Source organism: Eumetopias jubatus, unplaced genomic scaffold (assembly GCF_037043125.1).
Source record: "Eumetopias jubatus isolate StellerSeaLion01/CBP00866 unplaced genomic scaffold, mEumJub1_p1.0 scaffold_1, whole genome shotgun sequence".
Classification (NCBI taxonomy): domain Eukaryota; kingdom Metazoa; phylum Chordata; class Mammalia; order Carnivora; family Otariidae; genus Eumetopias; species Eumetopias jubatus.
In genome coordinates, this window is record NW_028274807.1 from 202,624,363 (window position 1) to 202,649,145 (window position 24,783).

Below are 24,783 nucleotides of genomic sequence, written 5' to 3' on the forward strand. Positions count from 1 at the left end.
GATGCAGCTTCTTTCATCTTGGCCCCTATTGCTGATTTCGTAAAACAGACAAAGCGTGTGCACCTGGAGCTGGGCCTGCAGTGAGCGGCGGGCCAGCAGGCTCTGGATCACATTGGTTCTGTCTAGACAGTCCATGCAGTTGCTGCGGAACACGCCCTCCTGGCTCGTCACCACCATGCCAGCCATGTCCACTAGAAAATAACTAAAACATATTTGTATAAACACCCTCATACCACAGTCAGGCCAATGCACTGACGACCACCTCTTGTGTCACAGCCCCCGTCGGTAACATTAGGGAAACTGGCACATTCAAAGGTCCGATGGGAAGTGTGTGGCCCAGGGGAATGGGATGACCAGAGAGCCAACGAGAAGTCTGCGAGGCCAGAAGCAGGCCCCACTCTGCCACAGCTGTTCATCATGGTCCCGTGTACCAAGATTTCTCGAAGCATGGGCCCTACAACTGTCCGTATCAGAATTCCCTGAGCTGTTTGCTAAAAATGGACACACACCTGGCCTTGAGATAAATTCAAGTAAGAGTCTCTGAAGCAAGGGCTGGAAATTGCGCATTAAGAACTTTTTGAAAACCTTTCTTAAGATGGGTAATATATGCAAATACTACGAAGTTTATAAGGTTCAACAAGGTACTGTTTGAAAAGTCAGGTTTCCTTTCTCCCCTTTACCACCCAGGTGTCCGCACCGGAGCCAACCATGGTCACCAGTTCCTGTGTTTCGTTAATTTTTAACAATTTCCTCAGCTAATTCTATGAACTCAAAAACTGGACAACGCACAGCGTGGCAGGGAAGAGCACGGGCCCCGGCAGCAAACAACTGGTTGGTGAGCCTTTAGCTCCTCAGGTAATGTACTAGCTGCGTAACTTCAAGTAATCACCCTCATCTCTCCGAACCTAAGTTTTTCACCAGTCATGCACAATGCACAAATTGCTTAGCAGAGCGCATGGGACAGAGCACACAGTGAATGCCAGGGAATAGTAATTTTATTGCAATCACTCCCCAAAATCAAAATGGGCAGGGAAACACAACAGATTTACTATGGGCCAAATAAAAATCATGACCTTAAAGTTAAGAGCCCAGAAGAATGCGTTGAGGCTAAATATCTACCTGAGATTCATGCAGTTGGTGAGGTTCGTTTGGAGCTGGTGTGTGTACGTATGTGTGCATGCAGGCGTTGGCACCCCATGAGGACTTAAAAAATAAATACTAGGTATTTTACAAATGTTATTTCTTCAACTATACACTGAGTCTATGAGGCAGTAATATTATCTCCACTTTACAAATGGAGAAACCAAGGTTTGAAGGTAACTAACTTGCCCTTGGGTCACATGGCTAATAAGAAGCAAACAGATTTCGGGGCGTCTGGGTGGCTCAGTCAGTTAAGCGTCCAACCCTTGACCTGCGCTCAGGTCTTGATCTCAGGGTCATGAGACTGAGCCCTGAGTCAGGCTCCACGCTCAGCGGGGAGTCTGCTTGTCCCTCTCCCTCTGCCCCTCCCTCTGCTTGTGCTCACGTGTGCTAATAAAAATCTTTTTTAAAAAAGCAGCAAATTTCAAAATGAAATGTGTCATACCCCAAAGCCCCAATGCTTTCCATTTCCCCAAAAACCCCTGGGGACCATGTCCAGAGAGGTCATGTGCAGCTCCGCTGTCCCCAGGGAACACAGCAGGTGGGGAGGGAGAGAGATTCTGGGGTCAATCCTCCTTTCTCAAACTCTTGTGTGGCAGCAATTAATGGGCAAACGCAAGGACCCCCTCCTCTGACAGTGTCCCAGGTCCAGCCGGTGTCACTCTAGCCCAATAATGACGCATGTCAATCCCCCTTCACTAGCTGCTCCTGACAAAACCTCGTAGAAAAAGAGCAGATTTAACTAACTGTAGCTGACTACTTAACATGTATAAAACATATTTCTAAAAACTGAGAAATGCCTAGAGGAAAAGTTCTACTATGTTACTGTGTAACTAACATGAAAAAATGCCCGAGGGTTGCCAGGGTCAGAACTACACGCAGGCAGAACAACATGACTTCTTCTGGCTTTAAAGTAAGTACAGATGGACATGCGCAGAGGCAACTGCAAACCCGTGAGCCAACATGGTAAGTAACACAGTAAACATGCGCGGAAAGTACCATAAAGTTATTCAGACCCTTTGAACCATTAATCCTACTCTCAAGAATTTATTTTAGGAAAGAATTTAACAGAAGTAAGAATACATATACCCAGAGCGATTCATTGCAGCTCAGTCTTTTGTGGTAGGAAGAGAAAAGAAAATAAGACAGATGGCTAATATGAAAAAGAACACTTAACTGAACCTGTATTATGACACAGTGGAGTACAGAAAAGCCGTTAAGCACCATCGTTACAGAGACAAAATATCAGAGATCCATGATAGGATGTTCAGGTGAAAACAACAGAATATAAAATACTAGTACACTAACTTCAATTATGTAAAGCTTTGTAAACGAGTGGCAGCTGATTCACAAAAATGTGAGAATACCTGGCTTTGGGTTGCTTTTAAAATATTTTTAAATCATCAAGTCTCATCTTTACAATGAAAAAACTAAAAGTCATAGTATAAACAAGTGCTGTCAACCCAGTGAACTGTATTTGTGTACGTCTGCTAGGTAAGGCATAAGAACTATGATTCATACACACACGACCCTCTTCCCTCGACCTCCACGGGGGAATGATATAGCTTACCTTAGTGCATCTTGTATTTCTGCTACCTGATCCAGCAGGATACTTAGTCGGTCCCATCTCATATTTTTACATTCTTTATGGAAGTCAAAGGCAATATATCTACCAAAAGAAAAGATATGCAGAAACTGACCAAAGAGGAGTCATTTTCCTTCTACCACTATGTTCATAAGTGGATCTTCCTCTTTATCTGAGCGTACAGATTTCTTCTTCACTGCGGGTTTACACACACACACACACACACACACACACACACACACACACTCTTCTGTCTTCACGTGTTCTTCTAGAGGCCCTGAGATAGGAGTAGAGAAGAAGCCCGGCAGAAAGCAGAAGTGGGCTCAGGTATAGCAATCCGGTGTATAATATAAAGTAGCCTTATCCAAATGAATAGCCAGGGTGTATTCTTTACCCCCATGTACAAAGAACAAGGTCCCTTTGAATTATTTTTCAAACTGAGTAAAATGTTTAAAATGGTCGAACTCAAATCAGTGTGAGGAGGATGCGACGAGTGTCAGATCTGTACTGGGGTTTGTCAGCAGCACAGAGGCCGCATGGCCCCCACCCTGGTCACTCACTGTTCATCACCTTCCTTAACATCAAAGCACCCGCTGTCCTTATCACCATCTGTACATCTCACACAGATGTGGCAGAGGGACTTTCCCTGCCGATCTGCAATGGGTTGTTTTTCGTTATCTGGTATTTAATAGGCCACTTCTGAAGGTTAGAACACATCTGACAGTGAAGGTGTCCTACCATGAGCTGGAAAATGTTGCCAACTGAGAGGGGGAAAAGAAAATCATGAACCAGTTCCTGAAAGTCAAGGGAGTCAGGAACCAGGTCAAGTCCTAAGTAGGAGGACTGGAAGGACATCGAGCTCTGGTCCACACAGTGAAATTCAGATGAGGCGTCTGCCCACGTGTCACTCCCTTGGCTCCAACAGACCAAAGGAGCATCAGTAGAGTGAGGGCTTCTAAGGAGGTCCAGAGGGGCCCCTGCCACCTCAATGGTTATCTCACTGATGAGGTGAGAACGGTCTCCTTAGAAATCAGTACAAAAACAGAGGTTAGCTAACCATGAGGCTAGACTTGGTGAAGACTGGGAGTGGAGGAAGCACTTCCAGAGGCCACTGCCACAAGAGTGATAAAGTGACAGTCACTTCGGGGTACTCCCACAGAGCGACAGCCCTAGACCGGCTTGAAGAACGTAAGCAGCTGGCCAGCACCTAAATGCATTTGGATTCTTAGTGCGCATCCTTCTAAAATCACATTGGTATCTAAAGAATGAATTGCATTGTTATATTTTGACAATGTGTGACTGTAGATATATTATTTTGCTTCTGACCCCAAGAGTCAAGCAGTTCTGCTTCTTTCCAGGTTCTAGGAAGAAACCCTCAGAGACACATCACCTTGCATGGTTCATTTTCTCATCCGGTTCCCAAAAGAAAAACTTCCATTGCTAACGAGTCCCACCATTCCTCAGAAGCGCAACCACATGACCTTTCTCCTTCAGGTCATTCACCAATCCATCAACTTCATTCATTTAATGTACTCAAAGCAATAATCACTGAACAACTAAAAAGTGAATCAGTCCAAAAAACCTATATCTGACACATGACATTAAGTCTACCGTTTAATTTCACTTTAACCAACAGACTGATTTTTCCCCCTGCCAGAATATGGATTTACTCAATTAAAAAATGTGCAAATAGGGGTGCCTGGGTGGCTCAGTTGGTTAAGTGACTGCCTTCGGCTCAGGTCATGGTCTCAGGGCCCTGGGATCGAGCCCCTATCGGACTCCCTGCTCTGCGGGAAGCCTGCTTCTCCCTCTCCCACTCCCCCTGCTTGTGTTCCCTCTCTCGCTGTCTCTCTGTCAAATAAATAAATAAAATCTTATTAAAAAAAATTCAAATATACTTTTTTAATATGCTCCTCTGTCTGGTGGTCTTTAGAGCTCGTGGAAGGAAAATGACAACAGCTCTGGGTGTTTGCTCTTTAGGTGAGGGCTATGGGTGCCCTCCAAGCTCCTGGAACACCAAGGGCATAACTCTAGACTCTGACTGATGCTGCAAGTTCTCAAAGTTAGCTGCTGCTACAAACTCAAGACAACTCTTGAGACAAGTGTATCTGTGGAAACCCCCTGGAGCAGAGAGAGGGCCTTAACAAAGGGTGGACACAGCAGCCAGCAGACAAACTTCTCTCAGAGTACGCATGCTGGACTCCAAACCCAGAGGTTCTAATTTTTCAGGTCTAAGGTATATTCTAAGTTCCTCTGAGTTCTCCAAAGAGTGTTTAAGAAAGTTCCACTGCGAGAAGGCAGAAGTGTGCATGGAGTCGGGGGGGTGGGAAAGGGTGGGTCTGATGAATTTGCAAGAGCTTTTGAGTTGGAGGAAAGACACTTAAATTCTTCCCCAAATGCTCATTATATCATTCTATTTTTGTGGATGTTTAAAATTTCTCCCCAAATAACTCATACCATTTCTCTGGAAAGTTTCTCCCCCCAGTGCCTGTGACCACTTCCTACCACAGTACACCCTCTCCTCCTGCCCAGTTTCCTGCTGCAGAAAGCTCCAAAAGGGCTGACTCATTACCTTGCACCTTTCCACAGGGCAACTGTTGGATGTTCTAGGATCCCTCTATTTTGACAAAGCTGCACAGAGTTTGTTAAGTAAGTCTGGTGACTTACAGAGGCAAAGCTGCAGCTCCAGACAAGGCCACCATGCAAGTGTAAATTTCTCCACCTCATGTGATGGTCAGGACCACAGAGATCACACCAAATGATCATGAGGAACTGAAATTCATGACCCAGTGGCCACGTGACACAAAGCCTCAGGAGGGGATTTTGATCAGGGACTAAACTCTCACAAAATTCAAATTAAAATCTGATTGCTGGGCGCCTGGGTGGCTCAGTTGGTTAAGCGACTGCCTTCAGCTCAGGTCATGATCCTGGAGTCCCAGGATCGAGTCCCACATCGGGCTCCCTGCTCAGCGGGGAGTCTGCTTCTCCCTCTGACCCTCTTCCCTCTCCTGCTTTCTATCTCTCATTCTCTCTCTCTCTCAAATAAATAAATAAAATCTTTAAAATAAAATAAAATAAAATAAAATCTGACTGTTAAAAAGTTATTCTGCAATATAATTATGCCAGAGAAAAATTTCAAGCTAACAGAATCATTCTTTGATCTAGTACTGGGGGGAAAAAAAGCTGAGCTGTAATTCAGGTTTCCCCTACTATCCAGAAGTGGAGTGTTCCTATGACCTGAAGCAGACTAAAGCGAAGCGTGCCCCCTGCTTTCCAAGTCTGCCTCATGCCATAGGCCACTATGCTTTTACAAAAGACCTCCATCTGTGTGGTAATGACCTTCTCATAAAGGTGAAAAATCGTCTTTGGCTTTCTTTCGGTTAGTGACAACAAGTACCAATGCGGGTCTCTTATAAAACAAAGTGGTGTGACACAGACTTTTTGAAGAGTGGGGATCACCGTATGTCTAGTTGATATCTACGTACTGGTGTATACAGTAGTCTCCCCTTATCCACAGTTACACCTCCCACAGCTTTGGTTCCCCGTGGTCAACTACAGTCTGAAAGCAGATGGTCCTCCTCCTGACATGCGGTCAGGCTGCCAGTGGCCTGATGCTCTGTCACAGTGCCTATGTCACTGGGCTGACTTCATCACGTAGGCATCTACCCCTCACATCATCACAAGACATACAACTACAATACAGCAAGATATTTTGAGAGAGACCACATTCACATAGCTCTTATTACAGCACATTGTTTTAATTATTCTATTACTGCTGTTATTATTCTATGATCAGTTTATCTGCTACTGTGCCTACATCATATATTAAGCTTTATCATAGGTATGTGTATCTAAAGAAAATTACAGTATACCTAGGCTTCAGTACCATGTGTGGGTTTCAGGCATCTACTGGGGGTCTGGGAACAGATGCCCGTGGGTGAGGGGGGATGGCTGGATATGTAAGTGCACATCTAATCTGAAAACACCTGTGCAGATTTCTAGGGAGGTACCTGATCATTCCACTGCCCAAGGAAGACACCATTGTTGCAAATGCCTGTTCGAGTGGTTTCTCTGAGCCCTTCTGATTCACCTGTAAAAAAGTAAAAACACCACAGCTTTCTTTTAAGTTCCTTTGAAAGGAAAGAGCGACATCAGCAAAATGGTGGGCCAGGAAGCTCCAAGCTCTTGATCTCACACAGAAACACTGAAAACAACGGAAGCTGTCTGAGCCGACTTTGTAGGAGCTCTGGAAAACAATCAAAGGTTTAAAGCAATGAAGCAAATCCCCGATGGAAAAAAAAAGGTATCTTCAAAACTGTAGGACAATTTAGTGACATTTTTACTTGCCAACTCCATCCCTGGGGCAGTGACAGTCTCAGTCTTAAGCAGCAACCAGGTTCTCCGTTCACTTCTTCAAACCGGAGAGAGAACCCCAGACCTTATCTGCAAGTTACCGCGTATGTTTTGTTCTGACCTGAAGGATGGGTTTGTCTGTCTCTGCCTCACATAACTCTGAACACAAGCAGGGGAAGAGTAGCACAAAGCTCATACAAGCTACAAAGGACTACAAACCGACAGCCGCCTAGAGCAAGGGGTTTCGGAAAACGTAAAATAGACCATCTACAGGCTGCAAAAGAAGCTGGGGTGATAACTCTGGGAAATTAGGACATTCAGAAGCAGCCATGTATAGGGAGGATTTTAGAAAGCCACATGCACACCCAGGCAAGAGGCATGTCTGAAAGTTCCTGAGAAGACCTAGAGCCCTCACCTCAGGCTGACCTCTACACTCGAGCAAGCCTGGCTAACCAGAGAAAAACTGCTCCAGCACAGAACCAGTCTGCAGAGACTGAGAGATGGGGCTGTTCTCTCTTTTTTGGTTTTTGCCTTTGTTTCAGTTCCTGGCATTCAAAGAAATCTCTGTCAAAACATTAGCTGAACATGAGCCCAAGGAATAGAGGCTTCAGTAAGCATAAACAAGGGAGTCTTTGCAAAAATGGTTGGGAAACACTGGAAAACAAATGGGACTACCACAGCCATCAATAATCGAAACAAAAATAAAAACGCCGAAAAATCCTGGGAAAGGAGACTCTGACTTCCAGAGTTGCCATATTATAACCACCCAGTGCCTGATTTTCAACAACAAAAATACCAAGGCATACCAAAAAATAGGAAAACAAGGCTTATTCAATGGAAAAGGATAAACTGACAGAAACCATCCCTGCAGAAGACTTCATCAGAAAAAGGGTTTTAAACGAGTGTCTTAAATACGCTCAGAGCTAAAGGAAAACAGGGTATGAAAGGAAACCAGGAAAACGGTACATGAACAAGGTAAGGTTACCAGCAAACAAACAAAAATCATTCAAAGGAACTAAAGAGTAGGCGTGGAGTTGAAAAGTACAAAACAGAAATTAAACATTCACTGGAGTTCAAGAGCACATGTGCGCAGGAAGAAAATCGAATCAGCACACTTGAAAATGAGACAAATGAACTAACCAAGTCTGAAGAGCAGAAAGAAAAATGAATAAGGAAAAGTGAGCAGAGCCCTGGAGCCATCCGGGACATCACCAAGGTACAATACACCCATTCTGGGAGTCCCAGAAGGAAAAGAAAAGAAAGGGCTAGAGGTCTTTATTGAAGGAAAAAAAAAAAAAAATGGCCCCAAACTTCCCAAATTTGATGAAAGACATAAATCTTCAAATCCAAGAAGATCACCCAATTCCAAGGATGGTAAGAGAAATCCATACCAAGCACATTCTAATCAAACTACTGAAAGACAAAGAAAGGATCTTGAAAGCAACAAGAGGGAAGAGACACATCACATACAAAGTATTCTCAATAGGATTACAGGCCAGTTTCACTTCAGAAAACCTGGGAGGCTAGAAGGCAGCGGATGGATATATTTAAAGTATTGAAAGAAAAGAACTCTAAACCAAAAATTCTGTATTTGGTGAAACTGTCCTTCAAAAATGAATGAGGGCACCTTTGAGCTCATGCAGTAGACACCATGAGCAAAGCTCACCCTCCCAAGTTGAAAAAATTTATGGACAAGAAATTGTCACTGAAATTAAATGGTGGCAGACATGTCCAAGGAATATCGCGGGGGTTCGATCCGTTTATGAATCTTGTGATAGATGAATGTGTGGAGATGGCAACTAGTGGGCCACAGAACAATACTGGAACGGCGGTAACACGAGGAAAGAGTATCATCATGTTAGAAGCCTTGGAGCGAGTATAAACAATGGGGGTGTTCATCAGAAGCAATCAACTGCTTCCACATGTCCCCTCCATAGTACCTGTTTTACTACAATATAAAAATCAGGTCGTGTGCATTTTCATATTGAACTTTTTTGTTAAATAAACTTTTATAATAGTCAAAAAAAAATGAATGAAATTAAGACATTCTTAGATAAACAAAAGCTGAGAGAGCTCATTATCACTGGGCCTGCCCTACAAGAAAAGCTTACAGGGATCCTTCAGGTTGAAATGAAAGAATGCTATAAAGCAGCCTGAAGCCACATGAAGGTATTTAGATTTCCTGTGAAGGTAATATAAAAGGCAGCATTACTGTAATCTTGGTCTATACCTCCATTTTTTTTTTAATAGTCTACAGGACTCAGAAGCCAAATGTATTTAAGAAATTATAAATCTATGTTACTGGGAACAAAACATATAAAAATGTAATTTGTGACATTAATAACAAAGAGGAGGGACAAAGCTTTATAGAAATCAAGTTTTTGTATGCAAACTGAAGTTAGGTTGGTATCGATTCAAATTAAATATTACAACTTTAAAACACTGTATGTAATCCTCATGGTAACCAAAAAGAAAATATCTGTAGAATATAAACAAAAGAAAACGAGAAGGTAATCAAAATATATAACTACAAAAAAATTCAACACAAAAGAAGGCAATGATAGAGGAAGACAAAGAATAAAAAATTGTAAGATGTACCGAAAACAAATAGCAACATGGCAGAAATAAGTCTCTACGAGTAAGTAAGTACTTTAAATATAAATGGACTAACTCTCCAATTAAAAGGCACAGATTGGCAGAATGAATTTAAAAAATGATCCAACCACATGCCACAGAGAACGTTCACTTTAGATCTAAAGACACAGCAAGCTGGAGGTGAAAGGATGGGAAGATACCCCATGCAGACAGCTAGTAATCAGAGCAGGGCGGGGGAGCTCTACCAACGTCAGACAAGACAGACTTTAAGTCAAAACCTGTTGCAAGGACAAAGAGCATTATATAGTGATCAAGGAGTCAATACACCAAGAAGGTAAAACAATTAAGATATATATGCACCAAACATCAGAGCCCAAAAATGTATGAAGCAACACTGAAAGAACTGAAGGGAGAAATAAACATTTCTATAATAGTTGGAGATGTCAACACCTCCCTTTCAGTAATGGATAGAACAAATAGGCAGATCAATAAGAAAACAGAGAATCTAAATACCACAAACAAATCGGACCCAACAGACATAAGCAAAACACTCCACCCAACAACAGCAGAATATACATTCTTCTCAAGTGTGCATGGAACAGTCTCCAAGACAGAGTAATTGTCAGGCCACAAAACAAGTCTTAATAATTTTTAAAATAACTGCCATACAAAGTATCTTTTCTAATCACAGTGGAATGAAGTTAACCCTCAATAATAAGGAAAAACTAGAGATTTCATAAATATGAGGAAATTAAACAGCACACTCTTTTTCTTCTAAAGATTTTATTTATTTATTTGAGAGAGAGAGAAAGCACAAGCAGGGGGAGGAGACGAGGGAGAGAGAGAAGCAGGCTCCCTGTTGAGCAAGGAGCCCGATGCGGGGCTCCATCCCAGGACCCCGGGATCATGACCTGAGCCGAAGGCAGACACTTAACTGACTGAGCCACCCAAGCAGCCCTAAACAGCACACTCTTAAACAATCATTGTGTTAAGGAAGAAATCACAAGAGAAATTAGAAAATAGAGACAAATGAAAACAAAAATACAATATACCAAAACTCATAAAATAAAGCCAAAGCAGCACTAAGGGAAATTTACAGCTATAAACATATCCATTCAAAAATAAGATCAGGGCACCTGGGTGCTCAGTCAGTTGAACAGCCAACTAGTGATTTCGGCTTAGACCATGATCTCATGGGTTGTGAGATAGAAGCCCCCCATCGGGCTCTGTACGCAGAGTGGAGTCTGCTTGAGATTCTCTCTCTCCTCTCCCTCTGCCCCTTCCCCCACTTGCACATGGTCACATAAGTGCACGCGCGCTCTCTCTCAAATAAATTAAAATATTTAAAAAAAAAAAAGACCTTAAATCAAGGACCTCACTTTACACTTTAAGGAACGAGAAAAAGAAGAGCAAACGAAACTCAAAGCTAGCAAAGGGAAGGAAATAAAGATCAGAGATAAAGAGAATAAAGTATAGAAAAACAGAGAAAAATTAATGAAACCAAAACTTGGTTCTTTGGAAAATTAACAAAATTGATAAACTTAGCTATAATGACCAAGAAAAAAAAAGAGAAGACACAACTTACTAAAATCAGGAATGACAGATGGGATATTACTACTGATTCTGAAGAAATAAAAAGGATTATAAGAGAATTCAATGAACATTTTGCATGTCAATCAACCAGACAACCTAGATGAAATGGACACATTTCTAGAAACAATCCACCCAAACATGAATTATGAAAAAACAGAAAATCTGAATAGACCTATAACTGGCAGTTATCAAAACAACACAAAGAATGGGAGAAAATATTTGCAAAGCACATCTAATAAGGAATTAGCTCCAGAATATAAAAAGAACTACTATAACTCAACAACAAAAACAACCTCCACCTGATTTAAAATGACCAAAATACTTGAGTAGACCTTTCTCTAAAGAAGATATACAGATGTCCAATAAGCACATGAAAAGATGTTCAACATCACTAGTCACTAGAAAAATGCAAATCAAAACTACAATGACACACCACTCCGCGCCCATAAAGATGGCTATAATCAAAAAAACGTTAACAAAATGAATCCTGAAAATAACAAGTGCTGGCAAGGATGTGGAGAAAGCGGAACCCAGGTGCACTGCGGTGGGAATGTAAAATGTAGCCACTGTGAACAACAGTAGTGGTTCCTTAAAAAGTTAAACCTAGAATCACCATATGATCCAACAATTCAACTTCTAGGTATAGCCCTAAAAGAACTGAAAGCAGGGACTCAAATGGATACCTGCACACCAATGTTCAGAGCGGCATTATTCACAATAACTAGAATGTAGAAACAACCCATGTCCATCGACAGATAAATGGATAAACAAAATATGGAACATACAAAGGAATGTTATCCAGTCTTCACAATGAATGAAATTTTGATACATGCTGTAACGTGGACAGACCTTAAAAACATCAAGCTCGGTGAAATAAGCAAGACCCAAAGGAATCAGTATTATACGATCCCCTTACGTGGTAAATCTAGAATAGGAAAATTTATATAGATAGAAAGTAGAACGGTTACCAGGGGTTGAGGGGAGAGGAATAATGGGAAGTTACTGTTTAGTGGACACTGAGTTTCTGTTTGGCGTGACGAAAAGTTCTGGAAATGGTCTAATGGTGACAGTTGCACGACACTGTAAAATACTTTAATGACACTGAACTGCACACTTCAAAATAGTTAAAATGGTAAATGTTAATATTTTTTTACATGTTTTTTGTTTTGTTCCCCCCAAGAAACATGTAAGAAACATACCAGATTGATTATTACTTGTTTTCCATAAATAATTACTTGTGAATCAAAATGCCTTTGGAAACCATCCATCTAGAAAGAGAAAATAATTATACACTTTACCAAATTACACTATATTTATAAAACTTTTTAAAGTATCTCCTGGGGCGCCTGGGTGGCTGTCATTAAGCGTCTGCCTTCGGCTCAGGTCATGGTCCCGGGGTCCTGAGATCGAGTCCCGCATCGGGCTCCCTGCTCCGCGGGAAGCCTGCTTCTCCCTCTCCCACTCCCCCTGCTTGTGTTCCCTCTCTCGCTGTCTCTCTCTCTCTCTCTCTCTCTCTCTGTCAAATAAATAAATAAAATTAAAAAAATAAAGTATCTCCTTAAATGTCCTGTTTGTATATTCAAGAGAATGACACTAGGATTGGGACCAGGTCTTCAAGATATTCTAAATACCATGTAGTAAGCAACAATTACAAGCCATTGTTCTGAGCTACAATACCATACTTTAAATCTGAGCACGACCTCAAACAGAATACACTAAAGACTCTAAAACAGCATGAAGCTGCAAATCTTACAAGATCTCTAAAATCTATATTTGCCATGCTGTCCAATCATCTGCTAGTTTCCCGCATTTCCAACGTGCCATCTCTACAGTCTTTGGGTCAGAGGTTCACTAGGTGCCAGATCCAAGCAGAATGGCTACAGAGATGCTGGATTCTGACTCGTGAGGAATAACTACATGTTCCACATGCAAACTATAATGCCATGAAGCTCCTATTTTTAGCCAATGAAAAAAGCACAGAAGATACTCACATGATTGGCTACTTTGTTGATTAGTGGCTGTGGTTTGTACTTGAGGTTTGGTCTTTGAGACCAGAAAACTGGTATTGATCCTCGAGTCTAAAAGAAAAGAGAGAAATATGAAAAGAAACATACACATTAACTTGTTTCTCTCATCAAAGGAAAAAACATAAATACAACCTACCAACTACGAAAGGAATCTGTGTAGGCCTACTCCTAAAGTTCCGATTCTGTGGGAATACATTTGGAAAGGACTTTTACCTCCTGATTTTATATACATGTGTACTACTTGGGTAGTAAACAGTTCTGTGTTTCCCCTAAACTCCAAAATAAACCAATTTATCTATAAGCAATTAAGTTATGTCTGTTATATAATCCGCTATGATGATGAAATTAGAAAACTGCTTTATTCATTCTCAAATGAGTCTATTTATGAACTTACAAATATGTTGAGCCACCACTGCTCTGGGGCAGCAAGTGACCCAGAACTCCGTAAGGAGGCAACAAGCGCCAGACTGTCCCCCAGAGGAGTGCAAGGCGGGTAAAGCCTTCACAAGCTGGCTTCCGTCCCATCATCACTGCCTTGAAGAAGTCAAGGGGGTGAAGCGGAGAGGTGGCTCCACGTCCCTAACCCTCGGACCTCCTCCCCTCCCCTCTCCATAGGGATTTAATTAATTCAAGGGCAGGAAATGTGGGCAGGTGAGTGCCAGGTTAAACGAGTAGCTTTGTTCTGAGGGAACTTTCCCCACATCGTAGACAACGAATGGTATTACTTTAAAAAGCAGGGGAGCAGAGGGAAATTTCAACACCAGGGCAGAAAATTATGGTGGAAGCAGAGGAGGCAAGCTGGCTGGCCGCCTCACAGACACATCCACTTGCCTGTACAAATGAGGCCCTGCTCCCGTTGTAGTGCACGATTTGTTCTGTTTCTACAAAGTTAGCAGCATGGCCTTCAGAATCAATTCCTAAATCGAAAAAAAAAGTCAAAGTTAACTCGATTTGTTACATGAGAAACACATCAGAAACTCATCAATTCAGTTTAACTTGGAAAGAATTAAGTCAGTTCAAATTAGTGGAAAAGTACTTGTAAAAATAAATTTCAAATGCATGGTACACCATCTGAAAGCTAACAGAACCTCACTCATTACAACAGGCTTAAGGCGGAGTATTAAGGACCTATTAATAAACAGATGAAGTTGGTTCCTGTTTAATATATGAATTGTTTATACATATACAATTCCTCTAAAACAGTTTCTCAAACTTGAAAAATATTTTCAAGAAAAAGTCATCCTCAAGGACCTCTGAGAGTATGCCCATAGATCCCAGTTTGAAAAACACTATTTTGAAAGTTAAAACCATTAAACACAATATTAAATGGAAATGTGGGTCATTATGTTAACAATATTTTGTTGTAATAAGGCAAATGGTCTGGCAGATGCTTACAATGATTTCAATTATCAAAATAAAAGCACAAAAATTGTATGATCCTAGAATTCTTGTAACTCCATGAACATACCCACAAAGCCTTGTTTGAAAAACACTGTTCTCAAGTGTTTAGCCTTAATATTGGTTAGTCCTTTCAATTATTTGAAGCAATCCTCTACAATCCTGTTCACATAATCTACTTTTATACGAAAAACTTGCAGAGGCAACTTTCAAGCTAGTCCCTGACTCAAATTACTAAATTACCATCAAGAAATCAATAGATTCTTTTAACCACCTCAAATATTTCTTAACATCCTTTCTATCTGATCTATTTCTCAAATATAACATGTTGAGGTGAGGTAGGTGGTTTTGTTAATAGCGACGGGGACAAAATTACTGAGTCAAATCAGCAATGAAATGCTTTCTCAAAACCTTCTAAAATTACTTGCCAGAAGCATCTTATACTTGGGTTCTTTCCATTAATTCTCATTAAGGAATATTTTAGAAGTCAGAGTGAGATTGGTGTGCATGGGGGTGGGGATACAGGGAGGGAGGGAAGGAGAGAAGGGGGGGCGGGGGCTAGGTGGGGAGGCAGACCTTTATGAAACGATTTTCAAGATATATGAAATTCAAAAAACAGAAAAAAACCAAGGGGCAAGAAAATGTGCTCAGTATACAACCAATGTTCACAAAAGGGGGAGGAGAACACACAACTGTAAAAGCATTAAAAAATGATCTGGAAGGATAAATAAGTTAACAACTGAGTAAGATGCAGCAGATGGGCCAAAAGCCCAGAAATATTTTTAATGGCACATCTCTTTATATTTCTTGATACCTGAACTATGTGAACGCATTACCTATTCAAAAATTTAATTAAGAATATGTCTCCATCCAAGAAAATCTAGTTATGAAGGAGTCACTAATTCTAATTCTGCTTCTGTGATCTTGGCCAGGTCACTTACTAAAATGTCCTTCTTCTGCTATATCACCTGTAATAAGGGAATAAGCTTTACAACTTCGTGGCCCAAAACTTCTACAATTTATCTAATGGCCCACAGGATTTTCTTACAAAAAAAAAGAAAGAAAAAAAGAAAATGGGAAGAGTTAGAAAAACTCCTTTTCATAATGCCAGTAATTTTTAATGCAGATTTTAAAAAGCTTGGTTTAAGTAAATTAACATGTCGCTAGGACAAATCCTAGGGAATAAATACTCAAAATGTAAACCTTTAAAGGTGAAGGCATAAAGTCAAATGTCTAGCTTTATGCCTGCAAAGAAACCAAGAGCAATAAAAGAAAACACTTTCTGCTATGAGTTTCTGATATGAAACTACAGAGTTCAACTGGCTTTCAGACATCCGGCAAACAACATGAACAATTCCTCTTAAAGCAGTAAGAAGCAGCCTATAGGGTCTCATTAATATCTGCCATGTAACTACAGAAACTGGAGTAAAGCCCAGAAAACCTACCTAATTATTATAATGAAGCAGGAGATAAATATTTAGTGAGGCTATCAAATGATAATGAAAACAAATAAAATACAAAAGGTTGCACTCACGTCACCGTATGACAAGGCATTAATTAGTGATAGATAAAACCCAGTACTGAATCACGCTGACAAAATTAATCTCACCTCTTACATAATAGCGCACACCGGCTCTGAAACAACTCCTCCTCGAGATGAGAACCCAGTCAAAGTATTTTCCATTAATAGAACACGAGTGCATAGTAATAACTTAGCTATGTTAAGAAAAATATAACATTTATAGAAATCATAGGTATTATTCCCAGATTACATTTGAACCCATTTACCCTAGCAAGAATGACTCCGTCTTTAAGAGAAAAACGAACCAAGAATGTACAATCTTTTTGGGTTCTTCATGAATGTTCACAAGCCTTTAATATTGTAATATTCGACTGTGAAGTTTGGTCAAGTCAGTAATCCTATAATGACATACGGACGGTATGTCTGAGTGGTTCGTTACATTGTTTCTATTTTAGAAACATGATTTCCTTTCCCTGCTATCCTCAGTCACTTTCTAAAAGTAAAACATTACCTACATCACCAAAAAAACTGTGCTTTGAATGAAAAACATAAATGTAAAGTAGTTTTGCCTTCAAGTAAGAAATGGAAAAGGGGGGTGCGAGACTACTGCAATTAAAAAAAAAGACACAAAAATATATGTATAATTACAAATACAAACCAGCGATAACAGTTTGTATGCATATGAAGATTTACAGATCAAACTGTGATTTAAGGATCCAGAAACAAATTCTGACTCTACTTTGTCCTTGAGACAGGAAAAGTAAAAGTGAGTATGAAAAAAAAAAAGTATCTCCCCCAAAAGCTTTTCTTAATCTAAACCCACCTCCCTAACAACTAGTAAAGGTAGCGCGCACTATCCACCTGCTCACTCCCGCTCAGCAATGCAGCCTCTGGAGATGGCAAATCTCTTACATTCAAACAATGTTATTAGGAACTCTAACAAATAGAAAAGAATACACAATGTATCTAAATATTTACAAAAAGAGCCATGTCTGGGGAGCTATTGCTTAATGGACTGAGAATTTCCAATAGGGGAGAAAGAAATGGCTGGGTGCTCTTCATACGACATTAGGAAGGTAATGCCACTTCCTAAACTGTACACTCAGAATTGATTAAAATAGCCAATTTCGGTTAAATATTGTCTGATCATAACAAAAATCACTGAACCTGTTCACACATCCGCCCCCACGCGCACCCCCGGCACCTCTGGAGCACTGAGAGCGGGCGCCCCTCCCCATCTAGCTCCCCTGCTGCCTGCCACGCGCGGCCCGCCATCCACTCAGTTCACCACTCCCTTGCTGGTCTTTCTAGTTTTGCCACTGAGCAAATTCCTAAAAGTAATTACACTGTATATGTCTTTTGGCTTGCCCACTTTGTTCAGCAGTACGTGCCTGGGGCTCCCTTGTTGCTGGGGCTGGATTCTATCCCATTCACAGCCTACACCAGTCTGTCCAGCTGACTGTCCAGGTTGTTTCCAGTTTTTGCTAGCAGAAAAGTGCCGCAAACAAACATCTTGGGGAGGTGGCTCTAAAGAGCTAGGAATAGTAGGTCACGGAGTAGATTCGTCATCTGATTTTATCAGGAAATGCCAAATTCTCCTAAAGAATTACTTTGACTTTTCATCTTTACCGCTTGATACTGTAACAGAAAGACAGGTTTCTTTTCACTCTCTCGATGGCCTTATCCTTCTTCCTTCCTCAATTTGTTTGGGTTTGCCCTGTGCTTATCTTTTATATGTAACACTTTTTTCTTAACACAACTTGAATCCTGCATTATAGAGCATAACAGCACGATAAATTATTATCTATGAACCTCCCATCCAACTTCAGAACAGGACCAAAACCCTGAATCTAATTACTGTTACTTCTCCATCCAGTCTTCTTGCCCAGAAGCAGCAATTATTCTCAGGAGACCATACACCTGCCTTTTTAATTTCACCACTGGCAACCACAACTTAAAAACACGTGGCTCATGTTTGAGTTCTATAAAAACAGCACCATATCCTTGACAAGCTTCAGCCCTTGTTTATTTCCACCAGGACGTTCCATGCTTGGCCGGCGCGAGCCAGCAGACCACTCCTCCTCGGTGCTGTGTGCCATCTGCAAGGACCACACCACAAGAGCCCCGACTCTTCTCTGATGGAACTGATGGCGGTGGTTCCATCCAACTGTGGTGCTGTGAACACTCTTGCAAACACCCCCTGGTATAAACACATTGGGTATGCACAGGGGAAGTTCTGGTAAATTCACAAGAGAATGCCAAATCACTTTCAAAATGATGTTACTGAGGGACACTAACTAGCAATATGAATTTCTAATGATTCATCCTTCTCTTTGACCTGGGATCCCGAGACTTAACAATGACTCATCCTGAACTCCCAATTCACTTTTCTTTAAAACCCACAGCACTAGAGAAGAATCCAAGGCCATATTTATTCATTCATTCACCTATTTTGGGCGAGGGCACAAAGATGACTAAGATATGAGCCTGCCCTTAGAGAACTAAGTGGAGCACAGAATATGAGTGACTGCTTTATGAATCATTTCCTCGGATTATAAGAGAAATACATACACACTTTAAAGAACCCAGAAAGCATGAAAGGAACAAGAAAATAAAAATCATACAGCAGCCCATCACCATGATATCACTTTTACCATGTGAACAGATGTACTTCCGGTCTTTATCGATGAGTTACGCCCAGGGCCACGCGCTCGCACTTGGATGCCCGTGCCACACCTTCTCAGCCTCCAACACTCCTCCCTCCTCCCACTCACCCAACTGACATGGTTTCCTGGTCCTCTGTGGAAATAAAAGCCATCCCCGTGTGCTCCTGCCACAGCTCTCTATCAACTGGCGTCCACATCCACGTGTCTGCTTCCCTTCCCGGTGGAGGAGGACCTGGGCACTAGACTCCACCTGTCGCACACTCGAGGACATCACTCCAGCACGTGACTGTGCTCTCCCCTTCTGCGAACCCTTCTCATCAGTCATATCCCCCATCTGGGGAGGAGAGTCGGGGGAGCAGGTACATAACCTCCCTGTCGAATGTTCACATTTAACCGCCCAGCACCCAATCAGCTGATTACCCCCTGTGCTTGCAGACAGTCTCTTCATTTGCTTGTGGGACACCACCCTCCCTTCGGTAGCTCCCCTCTTGCTCACTGCCCTTTGCTGGGTCACCTTCATTTCTGCTGTCCTGCAGTTCATTCGCACTGGTTCCCCCACTCTGTCCTCAATGAGGCCTACAGTCTGTGGCTTCACCTTCTAGAACTCCCTTGAGGCCATCTTCTTTCTCCAGGCCTTTTCTTTTCCCTAAATGCATTCCTTCCTTTGATGAGCTCATCAGCTTCATGGCTTTAGATGCCACCTGTGCTCATCAGACAACTCTCAAACTTTATGTCTGCAACATGACCTTCCCTCGTAAACTCCAATGCCGTTACTCCATCTGCTTCTGTGACATCTCGTCTTGGAAGCTAGAGCAATCTCAAGCTTAGCTGTCCCAATGGAACTCTGGATACTCTGGCCTCACCCCCACCTCCAGACTCTTCCACGCATCGATGGATGGCTTCCTTCCACTTACTCTGGCCAGAAACCCTATATTCGTACTAAGCCCCCTTCGTCCATACCCCATGTACAATTTGTCAGAAAATTCTGTAAGCTCTACCTTCACGACAGATCTGGAACCTGACCATCTCCCCCACCATCACCGCCTCTCACGCCTGAACTACTGCAACTGCCTCTGCCGCTAGTCCTTGTATTCTCCCGTGCTCACCTCTGGCCTGTTCTCCACACCGCTGTCAGAGTGAGCCTGCCTTACCATGCCAAGCCTCCATTCGAAGCCCAAGTTTCTCATCACAGTTACAATACACACAGAGCCTACAAGGCCCTGCATAACCCAGACCCGGCTCCCTCCCTCAGGTGGCTCCCACCTCTCCCTTGTCCACATTCACGGCCTGGGCATGCTCCTGCCTCGAGGCCTCGGCTCCTGCTCATCTCCCTGTGTATACATCAAACACCGAAACTATGTTAACCAGAGGCTTATTTAAAGCTTTAGATTGAAAGCTAAATGAATGGATAGGCTGTTTCTAAAATCACCTAGAAAAAGTGTCCCAGAACTCATTTGATATTACTGTCCATTCACAAGCTCATTTTGGAAACACATACATACACACACACACACACACACACACACACACACACAAAATTGGCCCGAACCCCTTAAAGCACTACCTAAATTCACAGCTTATTTTAGTCTTAGGAGAACTTGAAAATATTCCAGGGAGGGGAGGGAGATACAGAATAAACAAGAGCTTTTATTCCCAGCATTTCTGGTTTTTATTCTCCCACAAATGTGACAAATGTTTCCTCCGTATTTTTTTGCTTTTAGGTATAACAAGAATAATTTAAAGAAATCCTATCAACATAATGAACAAACAGATCACAGATGGTTTCTGTAATAAGCTTCTTGGGGGTTCTTAATACAAAGATCGCCTCGGTTTCTACAGGGAGAGCACAGTGCTGACTACAGGCGCTCGTTGGCTACCTGTCCTTTATCCGCCAGCTCACTCTGCTTCCCTGTCGCGGTAAGTTTTTAAACTGAACTTACAATTAGATGATGACTATTTGTTTTGCATCTGTACGGACTTCCCCCCTGCCCTAAGGATTATTCTTTGTGTACCATCTATTCCCATTTTTTTTGTGGCTATTTCAGATGACAAGTACGATTTTTAATTATAACTCTCCTCTCCACGTTGCTGGTCGCCCTAGTTCCTGAATCTAACTATTTTAAAGGAAAGGGGAACATTTCAATAGTCAGGTTCAAACTACTCTTGTTTATTGGTACAAAGTCTAATAAATACAAAACAGTCTGCATGCTCCTTCTTTAAACCACCAGCCCCAGAACTCTTGAACAGAGAGAATAATTCAGTCTCAAGAGTTCATTTAAAAAAAAGGGGGGGGTATTTATAACCAGTATTCTAAGATTTTATGTTAATGGGTTTGATTTTGTTATCAACAGCAATTTCTACTAATTCTAAAACACTCCCCTCATATGATTGAGACTGTTCCTAAATCTGCCTTGTACTAATACTGGACTAAGGAATGCCAGACAACTGGAGAGTGACACTGTGAAAGGATACAGCCGTGTAATACCGGGAGCGCAAACCGATGGACCTGAAATGGAGAGAGACAGGACATTGACGAATACATATGCTCTTCAAATAAAAAGAAGCACTGCATAAAACATACTTCTACTATATAAAAATATTTGTGTGTTATGGAGGTAACATGCAAATACAACAAGGTATCAAGCTTATGGGTAACTTATTTTTTTTTTAAAGGTCTCTCACGTACCCTGATCTTTCCAATTAAAGCACAATTGAAGCATGTGATGCAATCATTCGGGCTTAAGTGTTCAGGTTTTGGAACACTAATAAAACTGCATGAAGCTGCCAAACATCTACCTCCCTCCCCGTCCCTCTTTGCCTACAGCAACTTCACTGCTCCAGGAAAAAGAGAGACCCATGCTAGCTGTTTGCAGCTCAAACTACTTTTCCAAAAGAAGCAAAGCAAATGACAAGAAATAAAGACACTAAGCAAATTTATGTACCTAGATTTGATATGCTATGCTTCTCAGCTGGGCCTCCCTGCTCCCCTGTCATTTGTACAAACTAAGGACAGAGGAAGATGATGACATCCATGCATGTCTCTCTTGGGTAACTGAGGACAAATGCAGAGCTCTGCATTGTCCTGGGGCTCCTCATTTCTCCACTACTGACAGACCAAGACCCCTTCTCTCTTGCTCACAGAAAGCAATGTATTTTTATTTAAGTATTTCTTCTTTTTTAAGGCTTCCATGGGAGATCAGAGTAAAATAATTGGGTTTCTTCAAACCAGAACAATGCGAGGACGCAAACCTATCAAAGCTTATAAGTTATAAACTGAGTTAAATGAGAAGTATTTACCAAAATCCCTGGTGATTAGGCAGCCATTTTACATATGTATTCAATTAGAACTTGGACTGTAACAAATAAGCAGGTTTTATTTAGTGTCCATTACCTCTGGCTGGGCAGAGAGTTCTCTTAGAAGATGACCATTCCATACAAACCGCTGATCTGCCTGAGAAAGAAGATTTAAAATTAATCAAGTATCGCCTGCCAACCTGAGTTTCTACAGACGAAAACTCTCAACAATCAATGTCTCCACCTGGTGGCTACACACAGGTCTTCCCCTCAAATCCGCCCCTCCTCCTGGTGTCCCGTCCCACTGGCTCAGGCCAGTGCTGTGGGTCCAGGCAGAAACCTGGGAGTCCTCTGGGGTCTTTCTTTCTTTCTTTTTTTTTTTTTTTTTTTGAAGATTTTAAAGAGAGACACAGCGAGAGAGGGAACACAAGCGGGGGAATGGGAGAGGGAGAAGCAGGCCTCCCGCCAAGCAGGGAGCCTGATGTGGGGCTTGATCCCAGCACTCTGGGATCATGACCTGAGCTGAAGGCAGACGCTTAATGACTGAGCCACCCAGGCGCCCTGGGGTCTTTCTCTCATCTGTAGTCAACTGCCAAGTCCTAAATCTCCTTCCAAATCCGCCCCCTCTCCTATGTCCCTGCTCCCACGGCCCCAACTAGCACTCGACTCCAGCCTAACTACTATGGGCAGCTTCCCCGGATAGTCTTGGCCTTGCCCCTGCCACCCACCCCTCCACATGCTGCCAGCAAGAGCTCTCCAACATGACCTGTCTCCTGTCTACTGGGAATTCTTTACTGGCTCGCTGTCACCTAAAGAACACACCTCTGCATGTGGCAGCCCCTACATTAACTGCCGGAGGGCGTCTCTGACTTTCAAACTATAAATACAGGAGACGTTCCCTCAACAACACAGGAGATTAACTGGCTCGCCATTCTCTTTACAAAACACACGGACTGCCACTCCCCCATGCTTGTCCCCAGCTGAGAGTCCCAGGAGCAGCCACAACCAGCCTCAGGGCACACTTCCCAGTGCATGTGTGTGCTCCCAATCGCCCGCACATATTAGTAGTCATCATTACATAATCAAACTCAATGCCTTACACATCAATGAGACAAGAGACATTTGATAAACAAATGGAGGATGCAGCACAGCAACTGCTTAAAAAAAAAAAAAAAAGCAACTGTCTCTGTAGTTAAAAGCCAAACTGCTTGATTGCTTAGCTTACATCTAAATTTACATCCAAGTCTCATATAATTTTACTAGATTAGAGTATAAAATCTTAAAAGAGCCAGTCAACTAAAATATTGATTTAGGGTGAACCATATGAAATTATCGTTCAAGTCAAAAATGGTCAATTACTGGCAATTTCATAGGGTCTAGCCTAACAGGTAACAGACAGCAACCTTTAAAATTCTGTCTGCCCCCTAAACACAGCTAAGGTTTGTTACTAAAATATCCCGGCAGCAATTATCCAGGTTCCTGAACAGCAGGAATTTTAGGATGATATCATTTGAGACCTAGTTTTAAAGATACACTCATATTTTAAAAAGGGCGGGGGGCAAAATAACAACAAAAAAAACCCACCTTAAATCAATATTTTTCAAGTTCTTACATTAGTAAGTTCTTACTTTTCTCGTTGTAAAAACTATAAATAGCACCACTGCAGAAAGAATATCGCATGTTGGCACGTTCATTTTTTAAGGATTATTACGCTGTTAACGTTAGTAACTGTTATACTGCAGAACACTGAAAGCCAGGAAACTACCAGCATGTCTGCTTCTTTTTTTTTTTTTAAGATTTTATTTATTTGACAGAGAGAGACACAGCGAGAGAAGAAACACAAGCAGGGGGAGTGGGAGAGGGAGAAGCAGGCTTCCTGCGGAGCAGGAAGCCCGATGCGGGGATCGATCCCAGGACCCTGCGATCATGACCTGAGCTGAAGGCAGACGCTTAATGACTGAGCCACCCAGGTGCCCAGCAGCATGTCTGTTTAGACAGATTTCTCAATTCTTACACCACTGGTTCTCAGTCCTGTCTGGGTCACATATACAGATTCTGGGATCCTGAATTTGCAATTATGACGGACACTGAGAACACGGTGTGTTTTCAACCCCACATGTGAGTCTGGCATAGCCAGGATTGCAAAAAAAAATCAATAAATAATATTTTTATGGATGACATGGAGGTATGTCCCTTTAAAAAAGAAACAAACCCCAAAATAAGTAAAAATAGCTGAAGATGAAGCTTACCCTTTCCAAGAGACTCATTTCTTGGAATTCCGGACTGGTGTTGGACAGCCGCTGCAAAGTATGGGTCAAATCATATGTCGTTGAGAAGTAAAACCCATCCACATTCAGGACGTGGTTTATCATCGCTAGGAAAGTTTTATTATCTTGTAACTGTAAACAAAGGGGAGGAAAACATCAGTCTTTCTCGTACTTGAAACAGAATCTGTCCAGATCTGTAAGCCGGCTGGCCCTGTTAAGTGCCAGTGGCACAGGACTGACAGAGGATGCTCACCATTTCCCCAGGACCTAGGCCAGCTCCTGACCGATGGAGGAGGTTCACTCAACAGCATGGGGTATTGTTACATTAACTGCCGGGATAGAA

At 42.0% G+C, this 24,783-nt stretch overlaps 1 protein-coding gene and 1 pseudogene across 3 annotated transcripts in view; one reads left to right on the forward strand and one right to left on the reverse strand.

Annotated features, from left to right (window-relative positions):
- Window positions 1-24,783, reverse strand: part of SACM1L (SAC1 like phosphatidylinositide phosphatase) — a 56,671-nt gene that overhangs the window by 9,535 nt on the left and 22,353 nt on the right. For all 3 annotated transcript variants that reach the window (XM_088028758.1, XM_028087022.2, XM_028087021.2), the window contains 10 exons: window positions 24,423-24,572; window positions 22,271-22,330; window positions 21,352-21,385; window positions 16,301-16,402; window positions 14,125-14,210; window positions 13,258-13,344; window positions 12,466-12,534; window positions 6,736-6,815; window positions 2,711-2,809; window positions 64-202 (listed from right to left, as the gene is read on the reverse strand). In XM_088028758.1, coding sequence (XP_087884884.1) covers window positions 64-202; window positions 2,711-2,809; window positions 6,736-6,815; window positions 12,466-12,534; window positions 13,258-13,344; window positions 14,125-14,210; window positions 16,301-16,402; window positions 21,352-21,385; window positions 22,271-22,330; window positions 24,423-24,572 — 906 coding nt within the window. The remainder of the gene's footprint in view (window positions 1-63; window positions 203-2,710; window positions 2,810-6,735; window positions 6,816-12,465; window positions 12,535-13,257; window positions 13,345-14,124; window positions 14,211-16,300; window positions 16,403-21,351; window positions 21,386-22,270; window positions 22,331-24,422; window positions 24,573-24,783) is intronic.
- On the forward strand, window positions 8,730-8,960 carry LOC148165129 (small nuclear ribonucleoprotein G pseudogene; annotated as a pseudogene).